This window comes from Phalacrocorax carbo, chromosome Z (assembly GCF_963921805.1).
Source record: "Phalacrocorax carbo chromosome Z, bPhaCar2.1, whole genome shotgun sequence".
NCBI classification, from domain to species: domain Eukaryota; kingdom Metazoa; phylum Chordata; class Aves; order Suliformes; family Phalacrocoracidae; genus Phalacrocorax; species Phalacrocorax carbo.
Window position 1 is genome coordinate 53,316,882 of NC_087548.1, and position 17,341 is coordinate 53,334,222.

Genomic DNA, 17,341 nt, shown 5'->3' on the forward strand with positions numbered 1-17,341 from the left:
TTTGCTAAATTTCCATGCTGAGTTGCTGCCATTTAAAAACCCAATGTGTGTAGTACATATTATAGCTTCCTAGCTCACATCTTCTCCTGGCTATACATATTTCATCACAAATGATAACCCTACAGTATTGTCCACTCGCGGTATAATCCAGATGCTGAATGTTCTTCTATTCTGGAGTTGAACAAGTCTTGCAAATTCCTACAATTCTGGTGATATACTATGCGTGGAAATACTCTCGTCTTATTATCTATCATCATCATAGGAAAACACCACCAAACCACCATATAAAATGCCATTTCTATTTCCTCATGATCAGAATTAATTCTGAAATCAGTAAAAATCCCTTCTGCTCCTAGAAAGCACTTAGGTCCTGCCTGAACACTTTCAGTCTATATACCAATTGCTGCCTAGCTTTCCCCAACAGAAAGACTGTTCTATTATCCAGTCTCAGTATACAAGACACATCAGTACAGTCTTACTTCCTGAAAGACCATCAAAACCCATGTCATCTGTATCAGCTGTAATGTGGTAATAGATTACTCACATTTTTAAAACATCCTCTTTCCTTGCCCACACCTCCATGAAAATTATCCAGTGCTATTTCTGGTTTTTTACTTAATACATACTACGCATCTCAGGACTCCATAGATAGGTCATGAAAGTCTAAGAAGCAAGTGCAAGCATGAAAACTTCCATCCTGCAGACAAAGCCAAAGTAACTGCAGGTGAGCAATAAGCCACTAATTCGGCAGTTGTTCTTTATTTCAAATAAAATTCTCTTGTGGTGATACCAAGACATACAATACTTGTGTTAACTGGACACTCCTGTGACAGCTTCCTCTTCATGACAGCAAGTTCCTGCAGTTGCTCTTCCATACCGTAAGGGCACATGGGAGGAGAATGTCTGCCCCTTTGAGGGTATCTGGTCAGAGGAGCTACAATCAAGAAACTACACAATCAAACCCGACTGACCTGTAGTAAGGGAGGTTCTGACAGGTACAAACCTGGTTATTTACACTAATTGGTAAGGATAGATGGAGTGTAAGGATTATTCTCTTTCAGTAAGATTAGCTGGCTAAGCACCTTGCCAAATTATGATGGTAAGAAAAAGGAGGCAGACACTCAGGCATAAAACTTGACCAATTAGAGTTAATGAAAACAATAACCAGAGACAAACCCGCTCCATCACAAAAATTAATGTGCTATCAAGAAACTGCAGGCAGGGACTGGTAAGGATGCAAACCTAAAGGTGCAGAATGCTGGAGGGGTCAGGGGGACTGCACTAGCTGCTGACAGAATGTGCACGGGACAACAAAGGGGTGGGGGGCAGATAGAAAGGGGTGTGAAAGGGGACAGTTGCATGTAAACTAATGTTGGTCAGTACATCGGCTGACCGAGCCTGGCATCTGATCAGTGCAATCTGTCCTATCCTTTCACTAAATCCCTTCTTAACTCTGCATAATTCCAGTCTCTATCCCACGTGCACGTAAGCTGCAAGTGCTGCAAGGACTGCAAGGACTAAGTGCCAGTGACTGGGGGGATTGGCGTGATGGATTTGGTGCCAGCAACTGGAGTCAGACCAGGGGTTTGGGTGCCCCAGGCCTGCGGTGTCAGATACCAAAGTGAGTGGGGTCTCAGTGCCAGCAACTGAGGCAGGGAGGTGTCTTGTTGCCACCCCAGCAGCTGGTGGCCAATGTGTGTCCCAAAAATACTAGCTGCAGAGGTGAATGGCTCAGTGTAGGTGGCTGGAGCAGGACCGTGGGTCACAGTCTGTGTGGTGCTGGCTGTTGGCAGGGGCTGAGTATCTGTACCTTCCCCAAAGTGGGTGTGTGCATGTGTAACTAACTCACCAGCAGATGCCAAGCTGTATCAGCTGGTGAGTAGGAGGCTCTGGGCCCAGGCAGAGGTGTCAGGTGGGCAGAGGGACTGTGCTGGTATCTGGGGGGACCTGGGAGTGTGGGGTGCCTGTGGGATAAGCGTGTGAGTGTTTGCTAGTGAGCACTGAGCTGGACCAGCTGCTGAGTAGGGGAGACCCACGGGCAGGTAAGGGGGCCTGGGATCAGGGCAGTGTGCGGGGTGGGCAGAGGGGCTGTGGTGGTACTTGGGAGATCTGTAAATGTGTGTGTGCTTGTGTATCTGGAGAGTGTCATGTGTGTGCCTGCCCTAGGGACCTTCCATCTCTGCCAGCCCATGAGGAGAGGATGTGGCTGCCTGTGAGTGCGTGTGTTTGAGTCCGGCACTGTGGGTGCTGTTGAAGCCTTGTCAGTGTTAGTCTGTGTAACCAGCTGTGTCAGTGTCGCATGTGCATCTGTCCATCCACACCCCTCAGCCCAGGCAGAGACCCTGAGTCCCAGGATTCAGTGGCCAGACACGAGGCTTCTCCAAATGTCCCTTAACATGTATTACTTAAGGAAACCAAGTCACAAATGTCAGCGTTAACAAGCTAGAATCCAGCCCATTTGTAAAGTGATATAAACTCAAGGGCCAAGCTATGATTTTAATGGCCAGAAGACATTAGAATATTTTGTGAAATAATCCCTACAATTTTAACTCAAGTCTGGAAATTCAGAAATACAATGAACTATAGTGTATATGCAGTTTTGACAGAAGTATGCTGTGTTGCCATACCCTTAGACACATGTAATGCAAACACTGCATTGCACGGTTCAGAGACAGTTCTGACAGCAATAAGGCAGATGCAAGGCAAACTCCAAGCTATCAAATCTGTGGCTTCAATCCACGGTCTAGGAAGACAGAAGTAAGTTTTTTAATTTCTAGCAGCTAAACCAAGAATCAAGATGCTATGCACCAGCATTACAGAGGAAAAGGTATTTTGGTTTTTGTTTTTAAAGCTCACTTATTGAAAGTGATTTTACTGCAGAAAATTCCATACTGTGTCACCCACAGAACAGGTTTTGTTTCTCACTAGAAGAATCTACTTATATGCTTTGTGCTGCAAGAATGTACTTACCTGGTTTGTTCTGCAGTTCCAATTATTTAGTATCAACAGTAGTCTAATTTGTTGATAAGAAAGTAACTTAGATCAGCAATTCAAAGACTGAAGTAAACAAAGTAATCACATTGTTAGAGATATTTCAACACTGCAAATGAAAATTTGTTTGCTATAGGAAATTCAGCATATCAGATTTACAACCTAGGATGCATCTTTAACTATCTTTATGAAGCATCAGCCCTTCAGAGAAGAACTTGAGGGTACTGGTGGATGAAAAACTGGACATGAGCTGGCAATGTGCATTCGCAGCCCAGAAAGCCAACCGTACCCTGTGCTGCATCAAAAGAAGAGTGGCCAGCAGGTTGAGGGAGGTGATTCTGCCCCTCTACTCCACTCTGGTGAGACCCCACCTGGAGTGCTGTGTTCAGCTCTGGGGCCCGCAGCACAGGAAGGACATGGAGCTGTTGCAGTGGGTGCAGAGGAGGGACACAAAAATGATCCGAGGCTGGAGCACCTCTCCTATGAAGACAGGCTGAGAGAGCTGGGGTTGTTCAGCCTGGAGAAGAGATGGCTTGGGGAGACTTATTGCGGCCTTCCAGTACTTAAATGGGGCTTGTAAGAAAAATACAGAGACGCTTTTTACAAGGGCCTGTAGTGACAGGACAAGGGGTAACAGTTTTAAACTAAAAGAGGGCACATTAGATATAAGAAGAAATTCTTTACTGTGAGGGTGGTGAGACACTCGAACAGGTTGCCCAGAGAAGCTGTGGATGCCCCGTCCCTGGAAGAGTACAAGGTCAGGTTGGACGAGGTTTTGAGCAACCAGATCTAGGGAAAGAGGTCCCTGCCCACGGCAAGGGGGTTGGACTAGATCATCTTTAAAGGTCCCTTCCAACCTAAACCATTTTATGGCTTTACAATTCTTTGATCTTTACAACCCACTTTTCTGAAAAAGTTTGTTAAAAGAACCTCTGAAATACAGCATGATGAAAAAGTTACTTGAGTAAAAGTAACTGCGTGAAATTTTTAGTATGTCTACTTCCTGTTGCTACAATAAAAATTAGAAATTTTATGCTCATCTTTAAATTTAAGCTGATTCCTGCACGTAAAGGAAAATAAGGAAAGAGTTTATTTAACTTTTCAAAAGCTATGGTGTCTGAAAATAAGGTCAAGTTGTCCATCCTGATGTATGTACTGAAGTTCATTTTGAATTACAACTTTTCAAAATGCATCATAACTTTTTTTTTTAACAGATCTATAAGATAACCTTCATTTTTGCCTTTATTGCTCATAAGTAAAAATACTATTTCAAAATTACCAGAGGTTAAAAAAAAATAAAATAAAGGCATCAATAATTTTGGCTTCTGACTGGCAGCTTACTAGACAAGTGCCTATTACCTACTCATGCCCATGAGAAATACAGCAGTCTCCTCTTCCTTTGCAAAACGAGGAAGCCAAAGCATCATCATTTTGTACACTACACCTTGATTCTAGAAGCACTGTGGCAAATCATATGAACAAGCCTCTTACCTTAAGTATTTTGTACACTCTTACATTTGCCATTGCCATTGATTTTCTGTCAGCCCTCAAGGCATCTCTTTATAGGCAAATGAGTACTTTACAGAACAGCCCTTTGCTGTGATCTACAAGCATCTTATCACAATAATGGAGAAGTGAATTAAGTGATCACACCCACTCTAAACAAATTATGGGTAGGACATACACACTTTCACTCAACCAAATTCTCTGTATGCATGCTGCAAACTCTCCCTGGGTTTTCCCGCTACCTAAACCCCAAGCATTTTCCTGAGTCAAAGGCATTTATTAAGGTAGAATGCCACCCTAACTCTTCCCTATAGCGGCACACACACATCTTCTCTTACTTGAGTGAACAGCACAAACTAAACTCTGCCCATGCACCAAAATATTGCTGATCAAAAAATCAGACTGAACTAGCGTTTCAGGGAGCTATATTTGGCTGCCATGGTCATCATTTATTTGCAAATAAAAGGCTGGGTTTTGTCCCCCTTATAACTGCCAGAACTTAAAAGGCAAGGAGCTTATTTGAAGCAGAAAGGTTTAATGAGAATTCACTGCCAGGGCTAAACCATAATCACATGTCTGACTCAAAAGCACAGCCTCTTAAAGCTGTACTGTGTTTTCTTTGTGAAAATAAAAAGATGCTCGATTCACTCTTTACTGAGGAGACCAGGCTCTAAAATCCTTCTTCCCAACATTCATCTCACTGGCTTCAGCATATCTGATGCACACGGATCAAATGATATCCCTGTGAGGACTCTGCTTTTCACCCCTACCACCCAGATTTCCATACGCACACAGACTACATCTATTTCTCTTCCTCATTACAGTGCCTATGGGTTGCTGTCATTTACAAGGCAGAAAATGTTATTTTTACAGATGATTTAGCTTTTCTGCCTTGGACTGGGAAATAAAAACAAAATTACCCTGCAAGCAGAATGAAATGAGAATAACTTTATGTTTCCAGAACCACATTTGTAGAGCTTAAAGCCCTTTCTTTCTCCACACAAACTGAAATGTACAGGCAGGAAGAAGAGCTTATTTTTACAGTCTATCTGAAAAGTACTTTTATAGAAGAGCATGAAATACTCCCATGAACTGCACCTCAGACACTGCAGGAACTTCATCTGCTAGATACAGATGCAAAGCAGATAGTTTCTTCTGAAAAATTGCCAAGCAAATTAAAAAAGCTACAGGGTGTGAGATTGGGAAGGATCACTTGCTTATAAAAGAATTGGCCTTTTACAAAGCTGGGTACCCTGGACTGTACCAGGCACTTAACTCTGAACATTTATAGAATAATCTGCCTTGGCAGAATGTTTTCTCTCACTCTCAACCAAAGAGAGATGATGATATCCCATACGAGCATATCCATTCATTTGCTTAGGTCATGCCTCAAGCCATGATACGTTTACTAGAAAAACATAATCCTTCTGAACCTTATTAAGACTTTGACAAGCAACCATTTCTATTAACTATAAAAATAGCCTCTATTTTTATCTGCAGTCTTTTGGTCTTGCCTTTACAAGAGGAAATCACTTACCAGTGGTAGATGTTTCTCTTCATGATGGCCTGACTTCTGCCCTGATGTAGCAGACTACTACACTATTAATTGTTATATTTCAATAAGCTGTCTGACTTTCTTTGCCTTCACACAAATTCAGACTGCATTTCCTTCTAAAGGTCTGTTTAAAATTATAATTTTAAAATTTATATTTTCTCTCAAAAGAAAGACAATTCTGTACTGAATACACGTAATTTTAGAAAACACTAAAACATTTCTATAAAACAGTAGGAAAATTATGCTGTGTAAATTTTAAGCCCTTCAACCCCCTGGAAACCGTGATTAGATTAAGAAGTTTTTCTTTTGACAGAAGAATTTATAAAGAAAACTATAAAAAGTTTCAGGCTATTTTATTTAACTCAAATTCTTCTGGTAACACACCAACTACCTAGCCACATTAGATCTTAAATCAGATATTTAGAAATCTTTAGTATAGTAACTCAAAATAAACAGACCTTAGGAAAGCGTCCTTCAAAATAATTCATGCAAATTATGGGTTTTCTGTTAGTCAAAGTAAAGTGTGAAGTAAAAGGCTATCATACTCAGAAAGTAAAGACTTTTTAGTTCTTTGAAGCAATGAACAGTGAAAGAAATCTTTGCTGACAGCTAAAACCACTGTCCTAAGGTTAGACTAAAGAGTTACGTTTCTGAAATCACCCAAGTCATACAGATGCACTTTGAGTACTGGCAGACAGATCTCAACACACATTCACAGGTTTTCATCCCATCAGTCCAGAATTCTTGTTACTCAGTTCCAGTACTACTACTGCAGTATTATGGTTTTTCTGCACAATAGATAGGAAATAGTTAAGAGGTCAGAACTAGCACATAATACAGGTATGTATTTTAACATGACACTGCTTCGTAAGAGCTATGTGCTGCTTAAAAGTTTTGTGCATTTTCTCCACAATCCACTTACATATATGCTGCTTACAGTTTAAATTTTGAAGTCTCATTTTAATGTGTTGGATACATCCCATCTCCCCCTAAACCAGGTGGCAGAAAATTAGCATACAACATCAAAAGTGAAGCGTTTCTACATAGATATCAAAGGCCTGCTCCCAAATCTGAGAATAACTGTCATGCCTAAAACTCTAACAAACAAGATTCTTCAGTAGCATGATACAATCTTCTACATGAAGTGGATGCTAAAAAAGGGAAATTCCTCAGTGTCTTAGCTGTACTCATATTGCACATCTGCCTACATACACCCTCCAGGCACTGCTGCTGCTTGTTACAAAAGACTCTTCTCTAGGTGAGAAGAGTGGAGAAGTGCAAGTAGGAATGAGTAGCACAACCCTTTTCCCATTTTACTGAAAATCACTCTCAAAGGAAGAAAGGTTTTGCCTTTTCTAGTTTATAGAATGAAGCAATTGAATCACATACTCACTTCTTGTGTGTGAGGTCCAGACCACTGTTGACTATTCCCTCTACCTTGACATTTTTCTGTCCACAAATATTTCCATAACTGTCATATCCTGAAAGCAGTCTTGCAGCTGCTCCTGTAGCTATTGAAAAGCCACAGATAAAACCCTGAAGGAGAAAAAAAACCCCACAGTTTAGTAATACTCTGTTTGACAGCTGGGAAAATTCAGTTTAATTCATTTGTTTCTAAGCAAAGGTTCTTTAAAAATTCTTTCAGACTGAAAAAGGAAAGACAAGGACCATCCACAGAGAACTGCTGTACAATTATAAAACTGAATGCAAGCCATAAGAGGATTCAGACATCTAGCACTGCACATTAACCAAGCATAGTTAAGAATCTTGTAGGTGTTTTTTTGAGAGTCGTATTGTCAGCAAGTGGTGCATGAAACAGAAGGGAGGCCAAGGGCAGGCAGTGAAGGAGAGCTACAAGCAGAGCTGGAGTTGTCAAGGGTTTGTATGCATCTTAGAGGATTCCAAACAATCCAGACTTTCTTGCTTTAACATTTTTTTCCTTCAAATTATGGGCTTTCAAAGAGGAGCTAGAATGAAGAGGCCTAGCTGACCTAAGTACCTTTTAAGGACATCCCCTAAAGCAGGTGACCAGGTTAAGCCTGCTGTTGTCCCAGGTGCTGGGTTCACATACAGGAAAGAAACAGTCATAGAGCAAGAGAATGCAGAATGGCTCAGAGACAGTATTGTGGAAAACGCCCAATGTCAGGCAGGTCTTGCTGTGAACTTTCAGAGATATCTCACTAGCAAAACCAAGACCAAGGCAGTGATCATGTGAACAGCAGACTGGCCCAAAAGCATCATTAGGTGTCTAGCAACACTGACAGGGAGAAGTGAATGATTGGCTCGCTCCACTACCATCAGTGAACTGTTCTTACAGATGAGGCAAGATAAGATTTGAGAAGGGGAAGCAGAGCAAACAGCTGAGAAACACATGGAGCAACAGATGTCATGCTCTCACCTGGTCCTGTCGCTGCCAATAGGTAAAGTTGGCATGGAACAGTTTAAATATAGGTGATTTTAAAGATACAAAGATACAGGAGAGTTACTGTCTCTGACAGACGGGCTATCACTATAGAGAAATTCCAGGCAGGAAGATGGTCATTATCTTTCTCTTGCCAATGCACTAATGTACTTATAGACTTAATACTCAATTTCTCTTAATACTCACTTTCAATTTCTTGGATCCCTTACAGTTCTGTAATAAAAATACTAGCACGCATTTTACATACAATAGTACTCAGGCTCTTGGCTGGTTTAAGACTTTTTCCCCTATGCACGGGATAAAGGAAATCACGCAATTCCTCCTCAATCTAAGCTAATTTACAACAGTGCAGGGATGCCCTCCTGACCCATCACGGTACCTGACCGTCAAGTGAAATCCCCTAGAACAGTAACTAACAGGGTATTTGGCCCAATAGGATAACTGGTACCATATTGCTTTGAAAATCTGGGACGCTCACCCACAGCAGACTAATTTATAATTAGTATAGACTGAGTTGTAGGGTGTGGGTGGTTATTGAGTTTGGGGGCTTCTTTTGTGGCTTTAGTGTTGTTTATGGTGTATTTGGGCAGCATGCTGGTGTTTTTTGTATATTCTGTGTCTCTGGCAGCTGACCTGTTTCCTGAGGTTTGTGGGATTGAGGTTATGGTAGTGGACTTATTTTGGTAGTTGTAGTTGGGGCTGTTGTTGGTGGTTTTGTTGAGGGTTGGAAGTTGGGGGTGGTTACTGTTGATAATGGGGGGATATTTTTAGTTTGGTTAGACATTGGTGGGGTGGTGATATTTTATTCGTATGGGGTGGGGATGTTTGTGGTGGTCGGGTGAGGCTTGGTTACATATAGACTGAGTAACATCAACTGTGTGTGGGGGAAGCAACCACAAAAAAGAGCTGCTTATTTCAGGAAGTACTGTGTTTTTTACAATTTTAAGATATTCATATTACAGTGACAATATAATTTGTACAACTTAAAACTTTATAAACTTTGCATTTGAAGCACAGCCAATGACAAACCCTTTGAGGAAAGAAGAAGAAAGTTTTCAATGGAATAATTCTGAAGACCAGAGACCAAGGGACAGTAGAAAAGAAAGCTGACAGCACAGAAGTCCCAAGCTCCTAAGGGCTACTGTGTGCAACACAGCAGTACAAGACAGTGACAAACATTCTCTGTTGAGGCAGAACAGCATATGTAGGTCCATGAAACAAAACAAGATGAGAATACATGTTTTTCTAGTTTTCACTAATCTGCAGCTCTTGGACATTCAGTTTTTTTACTATAAAGTGCAGTGTTGCGAGGCTGTCTTGAGAAAGGTGACCATTTCATTAGGCAGGACAAAGCTGGGGTAACTTGGAAAGATCTTATAATCAGTAATATGGCTGTTAATAGCAGCTGCTTCTACTAAGCATCCAAAAAAGAAAACAAAACCAACCAACCAACCAAAACCCAAACAAAAAGCAAACAGCCAACTGTTTAATATTCAGAATCTTTGTTTCTCAGCAAAAAGTTTACCGTGATTCACAGAACCATTTACCAGACTCAAAGCTATTATTTCTGGGACATCCACAGTTCCAAAAGGAGCATGAGTCAAGTGATACTTCACCATGGTGAAAATCACTTACAAATGAAACTGGAGTATCAAGGGAAGAGGAGCTGCAGCAAGAACTGGCGCAAACAATAAGTTATGTATCCTTAACAAAAGCCTTTGATATGTACATACTACCCATTCCTGTTCTATAGCTGATGGTTCCCATGCCAGTATACCCTGACCTTACCCAGTGACTAAGTTACTGGAGGGTTTTAAAACTTCTTTCTAATGAATGCAAACTCTTCAGCTATGCAACATTCACGGAATCCTGAGTTTTACTCACCATTCCTATGCAGAAGAGAATGAATAAGAGGAGCCATGGTACATCTGTGCAGCTGTGGTCCTCCAGAGGCTTCCACTCTCGCTTGGAGCTCTTGTGTGAGAAGAGAGAGATGAGGTTAACAACAGTTTTTTTAACTGTCTTCTGCTCACAATAGAAAAAGACAGAAAAATTCCAGGGCATTAGCATACAGCAGGAGCTATTTTTAAACTCTGATATAACTAAAGCAGTTTGGTCAAAAAAATTGAAGAGTAAGGCTCATGAAAGTAGGCTTCAAAAAAAGTGCCTCCGCTGGATGCTAGATGGACTAAAGACTTTATTTATCCAGAAATTCACAGGTATTTATATATAAAAAAAGGTTATTTTCACTTATTTTTTTAATGAACAGAAAAGAGAAGCATGGAATCAACAATATCTGCTATTGCAGTCTTCCACAGCTACCTTTGAGTATCTGCTTTCCAAGAAGGATAAAAGGTTAAACTTTTCAAATGCTCGTAAGTTTTAAAACACTTGGCAGGTTTAACAAGTACAGTGCACATAGAAAAGAGGTAATAAATTGCTGTTAAAGGGACACACCTCTACCTGCCAAGAGGCAGCTGAGCTTAACATTTCAGCAAAGAAATCCCTAGTCAGTATTGACCAGGTGCCAGAAAGGGAAGACATGTACTTAAAGGCTATAATACTCAATGATGGAGGCTCTATTGCAAAGTATAAAGAGGCAGTTGTAAGCAATTCAAATAGTCTGCTGCTCATGCGGTAAAATCTCTCAAGTGTGTATACATTGCTAAGGTAATTAAAGTCTGTTAAAAACACTCCTTTTGCCATTTAGGCAAAACGTTTCCCACCCCCCCCACCCCACCCCACCCCCAACCCCCTGAGAAAGAGCGGTTTTTCGAGAAAGAGCGGTTTTTCGAGAAAGAGCGGTTTTTCGAGAAAGAGCGGTTTTTCGAGAAAGAGCGGTTTTTCGAGAAAGAGCGGTTTTTCGAGAAAGAGCGGTTTTTCGAGAAAGAGCGGTTTTTCGAGAAAGAGCGGTTTTTCGAGAAAGAGCGGTTTTTCGAGAAAGAGCGGTTTTTCGAGAAAGAGCGGTTTTTCGAGAAAGAGCGTGCATTGGCTGTAGTACAAAACTAACCACTGTATCAGAATTTATTATAAGAAAAATATTGATTACAGCTACTTTTAAAAAGTTATATACACAAGCTTTTTCAATTAGCTTCCAAATACTAACTGTTCACATATGTCTACTAAGACCCAAAAAATGTACACATTGTTTTCATACTTGAGGAAGAAGAGGGGATTGATATAGGGAGAATACAGAGCAACCCTCTTCAGAAACAGTGCAGAAAGGGTAACCTATTTAAATTTTTAATTCCTTTTTCCTCTCAAGACTCTGAAGCATCTTCAAGACCGTGTTGATGAGGCAGCAAATGTCACTGAATTAAAACAGAATGGTTGGATGAAACATCAACAGTTTTTATCTCCAGTGTGTACTTTTGCAGATTTTTATTTTAAAAAAAAGCTATATTGTGTAACTCGTGATATTAGCAAGGTGGTGTTTTTGAATTCATGACCTTGGTTTTTACTAATTCACAAGCACAAAGCAACCCTTTCAAATACTACCACTGGAAAACCACAAACTGGATACAATATAAATGAAATCCTGCATACACCGTGCTTCAAAAAGCACCGTTTTCTAAGTAGACTGGCTTTGCATTAGAGAATTCCATGCTACTTTTGCAACCTTATATTAAGGAAGTTGCACCAGCAGATGTTATATTTATATTTTTAATTCAAATTGTGCAAATTGACTCTGAATTCTGAACAAACTTTTTTATTTTACCCAATAGTGAGTAGTGAGAGGTGCTAAAAGGTTACATTATGCACTCTATAACACTCATTCAATAAAACTGTCTTCTGATCCTGGTGGTTCACACGTAAAACTAACACACTATTCAAACTTAACATTTACAACAAGATTGTGACATTTATATTGTTATCATTAGCATAATCATAATTGCACAAAATAAGCAAAGCTTCATGCTTCCTATTCCTAAACCCACTCCAAGAACTCTGGATTCTATAGAGATTTACTTTTATTTACAAACAGAAGAGATAAATTTCAGCTATAACTTTACCTTAAGAGTAAGCTGCCCTTGACAAAAGAGGGAGCAGTAATATGCACCACAGTGTGGTTGGTTTGTTTTGTTGGGGTTTTTTTATCCTCTCTGTACCATCTGCAAACAAAATCTTTTAATAGGATTTTTAAAAGCCACTGGACATCCTCTGGAAGACCTCTGGCGAAGATTTAGGTGGTGCAACTAGTCACAGTTACCATAAGTAATCTATTTTATTTACTAAGTGGACTGCAATTTATATGTCAAAAAAACTTGAAATGCCATGGCACAGCACATAGTTAGGGGGCTACACAGAGGAATTAATTTTGTGTCCATAGCCTTTGCTGCAACACAAAATATTAAAAAAAAAGGGGGGGGAGATATTTTAAACAAAAAAAATACCCTTGGAGGCAACTCAAAAGGCACTAGATACTTACCAACCTTCAGTTTAACCACTTAGCCTACTACCATGGTACGAAATGATACATCTTTAGAAGAATGCCCTTCTCCATTAGCCTGTCCAATCTTCCTTCTCCCCAGACCTTGCTACAGCCCAAGCTATCTGCCATTATCTGTCTGCTATTTTCTTCTCAGTTGCTCCCCTTGTATTCTGGATTCCCACTGAATCTTCTTCCATAGCTTCACAGCCCTTCATCGTTACCATCAATGTTGGTGTCTATGCCTCTCTAGTGACTGCTCCCTGTCCACTCTACACCCTTACATGTTTACTCAGATTGTGATATCATGCTTCAGCAACACAAATTGCTAATCCATGGTCAACATAAGGTCTAGCAAATATTGTTTGTTCTGCAGTCTGGAAACTATGCTTTTTCTCTGTTGTAACTGAAATGCCATAAAATTTTAGCAGACATGCTTTGCCTGCAATGCTAAATCAGCACTTCTACTGATTTCAGCCTTTCCTCCAGATAGATAGATAGATAGTATTTGCTGATGCAAGAAAGCTAGATAACCTAGAGGAAAATAAGATTTTTGGAAGTTATTTGATTAATTTTAAGTTTTCTCTTAAAACAGAGATTTCATAATTTATGGTCTGCTCTCTATAAATATTCTTGCCCTTAACAAAGCATGGGACTACCTCCTCACTGTTATGACAGCACAGAGAATCAGAAGCACTATCAGTCAACAGTGGAAAGCAAGCAAAAAAGCCGGTCTTTCCAAGACAAACTCGCAGGCTGGGAACACTTTTCCTGCCCATAACACCTCCTCTGTGGTGATTTTAAGACTTATTTACTCAAGAACCCAAATGAGTGGTTCAGAAGTTTACGTCTGTCTATTTTGCAGAAGACTTCAAAAACTCAATGCTTCTCAAAAACAAATCAGAACTGTTGGATGCAGCACAATTTTACAATCACGTCTTAATCCAACACCTGGAAAGTTGGATGTCCAAAGTTAGGCTTTCTTTTGCAGAAGAGAAGTTGGAAGAATTCCAGCACTTTAGCTTTTGGCTTTTCTAGCTGAATTTAGAGCTACATGTTCTCAAGACAGCAAGTACTTGTATGCAAACACAAAAGAAAAACGGACTATTTTCTTGGTATTCATTGCAACCAATCACTTCAAACAAACATAGAACCCCGGCCTCCAAATTTTTTTCTCTCTGCAACTTCCAAAATACACTTCTGCAGCGCCAGATAGTACATCTGAATTTACATCTCTTCTGCATACTCTAATATACTTCTTTACAGGTATCAGCATAGCACAAAACCAATGGTTACCACTTTCATTATTAACTGTAATAGCTGTACTGGATGGTAACATACAAGCACTCACCTGCCCCAACCAGACTGCAACACATACATAAAAGCACAAAACGTGTAAAAATGCAGCATATCAGCAGAGGACTAGAGACACAAGGAGTTAGAGGGAATTTTTTTAAACACAAAACATCTCATGCAATGTACAATTTGGGAGTGAGGTGGTTGAAGCAAGAAGCCATCTGCAGTATTACAGATATGGATAATCAAGCTGTGGGTAAGCAGCAAAGATGTGAATAAGATCAGGATAAAGATGGAATTTGCTATCAACAGAGGATTTTGCAACATCACAAGAAAGGCAGCAGAAAGAAATCCTAAAATCTTGTGGTGATCATATCGTATGTTTCAGGAAGAAGTAAATGAAGCTACTGAGACAGATGGGCTGAATGAAGGACAAGCCAGTGAATAACTGACCTGATTAACATCCACTGGGTGAAAAGAAGATGGAGGGAGAGGTCAGACTCTACGCTTTACTTTAGCCACTGAGTTTAAGCTAGGAACTGGAGAGTATAGGACTATTCCAATTTGCACAGGAACACACAGGTTGTAAGAATACAGTCATAGCTTCATTCAGTTAGGTAAGGACAAAAAGTAAAACCAAACCAGAACAAAAAGATACAACCCTCATATTTTCAGCCCAAAACAAGTCTCAGAGGAGACCCTGGACGATGGATGTCCCATCAAAATCTTATGGGAAGATTCACTTGCTACTTATGAGGAAGAGCAGTCTCCAAACCACTCATCTAACTTCTGGACTATCATACGCACCATAAAGAAAGCCAAGAGAAGACAAAATTTTAAAGCTGGCCAGCAAAGCCAAACTGAGTTAAACTTAATGAGATACCAGTTACATGAGCTATGCCATTCTGGCTCAAGAGAAGGCTTCCAAATGCAGGTGCTCTGAACTCCTGGAAGGTCCACATCCAGGACAAATTGTTCATTACGCCTACTTGTTAGTAACGCTAGAAAAAAAACATACATGCAGATAAAACATAGTGACCCAATGTTCTTTTACTTCAGCATTTGGTTTAAATCAGTTCCACTCCAAGTCAAGAATAACAGAAAATAAGACAGAAGATAAGTTTTTAAACAGAGATGAACACAAATAATTTTTATATCCCCTCTTAAAAAGCAATAAATTCTTTTGGTTTAGTTTCTTCTTCTCTTTCAACTTGGTTTTAACACAAGACAAAGATGCTGCAAAACATCATTTTCCATTTGCAGGCATTGAGAATAAACTTTTGTATTTTCTGTGCTTAGAACTGGCCACTTTTTTGTCTATTGAATACTGAATACAAGACATGGCATTTTGATTCATCCACCTTAACAATCAGGCTTAGATTTACAATGTTTTTTCACATCCCAGCATACTCGGGCACCTCAGCATTTGGCCCATTCCCCTCCTTAGGAGCTCATACCATGCTTTAAGGATGTGACTTTTCAGAGCACTTACAATTTCTGAAACTTCTGTTGGTTCAGCTGGTGGGTTATAGTACTGCCAGACACAGACCAAGCGTATGGGAACTTTACCACTGCTTTCATCATTTACATTCACTCATTATTTGACTTCTCCTTAAAGACTGGATAAATTAATAAAATAAATCCATCCATTACTCTCCCCTCACCAACAGACACTGAATTTTTAACCTCTTCTGGCCCTTAGTCTCCCTTCTACATTACATCCACCTTCCAAGTTTTTAATCTCTCATTCATGACAGCAACTGCATGCCCTTTAGAAAGGTTTCCTCCCTAAGATAATTTACAAAATTTAAGATGCATCTTTCTTTCACAGAACCATTGCATTTGGTTGTCCATTACAAACACTAGTATGCATGAATATCTGAACTCCCGTTTGTTCCTCAAAATGTTGTCTGTGGCTATTCTTTTCAGTGGGACATAGGTTTGTTTCAGCATGTAAGCACAGAACCCAGCTAAAAAACAAACTGATAGTTCTAGAAGCCATGGAACTAGTTAATATTGATTTCCTTTGGTCTTTCTGCACAGTACAATCAGATCCTCTGGTACCTAACAAAGTTCTGATCATAGTTCTTCCTGCAGTGGAAACAATTCCTGATCTTTTTTTTTTTTTGCCTTCTCATTTAGGCTTTCTGATACTTAAGAATCACTCAGCTTTTGTTACAACCCTTTTCTCTGTGGCAACAGTTTGACCTCCATCTTTCATTACGCTCACAGAAACGCAACTGCATCTTTGCATCAACTATCAATGAATCAGCTACCACTGCCAAGTTAGATCAATGATTTTTAAGAGTTATTGGGAGGGAAGAAGGGGGGGAGAAGTAGTTTCCTGAAGGAAAGAAATGTGTAATCTGTGCCGAAGATTTTTTTTAAAAAAACGTTAAGTTACCAGCAGTTTAAATTACTACAAAAGGACTACGAAAGTTAACTTTTCAAATAGCTTTAATTCAGGGGTTTTTGCTCTGCAGAGAGTCACTGTAGAAAAACTTAGAATATTCATTGTTTTAATTTCTAACCAATTTCTGTAATGATAAGAAGATACTGAAATTTTGGGTTGCAAGTATTTCAGGCTTTTTTCTTTTTAAATAAGAGGTTTTCTTGTACTTTTATAAATTATCAGAGATATTATTACTGAAGTGGCAGTTCAAGATCATTTGTTATAAAACTCCACTCTAAGAACCACATTCATTTAGCTACATCCCCTTTAATTCTCTGCTGTTTTATCACCTTTGAGTAATATCTGGATTCAGAGTATATGCAACTGCAGCTCAATAGAGGAGAATAAATGGAAAAGACTGCTGTTTATATATGTAAATCAGGAATTCAGAAGTGACTGCATAGCTATCTATCTACATGGGAGACAAACAGCCACAATGTGCGTGTAGCATTAATAAACAACCCTTAGAGAAACAAAGATACTCATCCTGACCAGGATCTTTGGTGGGAAATTGCCACTGAGTCCTGCAGAACCTACCTTTTCTAGAAGGTAGGCTGGTTCGATAAACTGCGAGAGATTCAACTGATTGTATGAATAGCATTCAGCTTATTCCAATAACACAGTGAGTTCAAAATAGTCATTTTATACCTACAATGCAAGTTCAATGCTTCAGAATTGGTGGGCCCATTT

General features: G+C 39.8%; 1 protein-coding gene across 3 annotated transcripts in view; it reads right to left on the reverse strand.

Moving 5' to 3' along the window:
• SLC44A1 (solute carrier family 44 member 1) overlaps positions 1 to 17,341 on the reverse strand; it is a 67,352-nt gene that overhangs the window by 37,477 nt on the left and 12,534 nt on the right. For all 3 annotated transcript variants that reach the window (XM_064439230.1, XM_064439229.1, XM_064439228.1), the window contains exons 2-3: positions 10,359 to 10,448; positions 7,446 to 7,588 (exon numbers count right to left, since the gene is read on the reverse strand). In XM_064439230.1, coding sequence (XP_064295300.1) covers positions 7,446 to 7,588; positions 10,359 to 10,448 — 233 coding nt within the window. The remainder of the gene's footprint in view (positions 1 to 7,445; positions 7,589 to 10,358; positions 10,449 to 17,341) is intronic.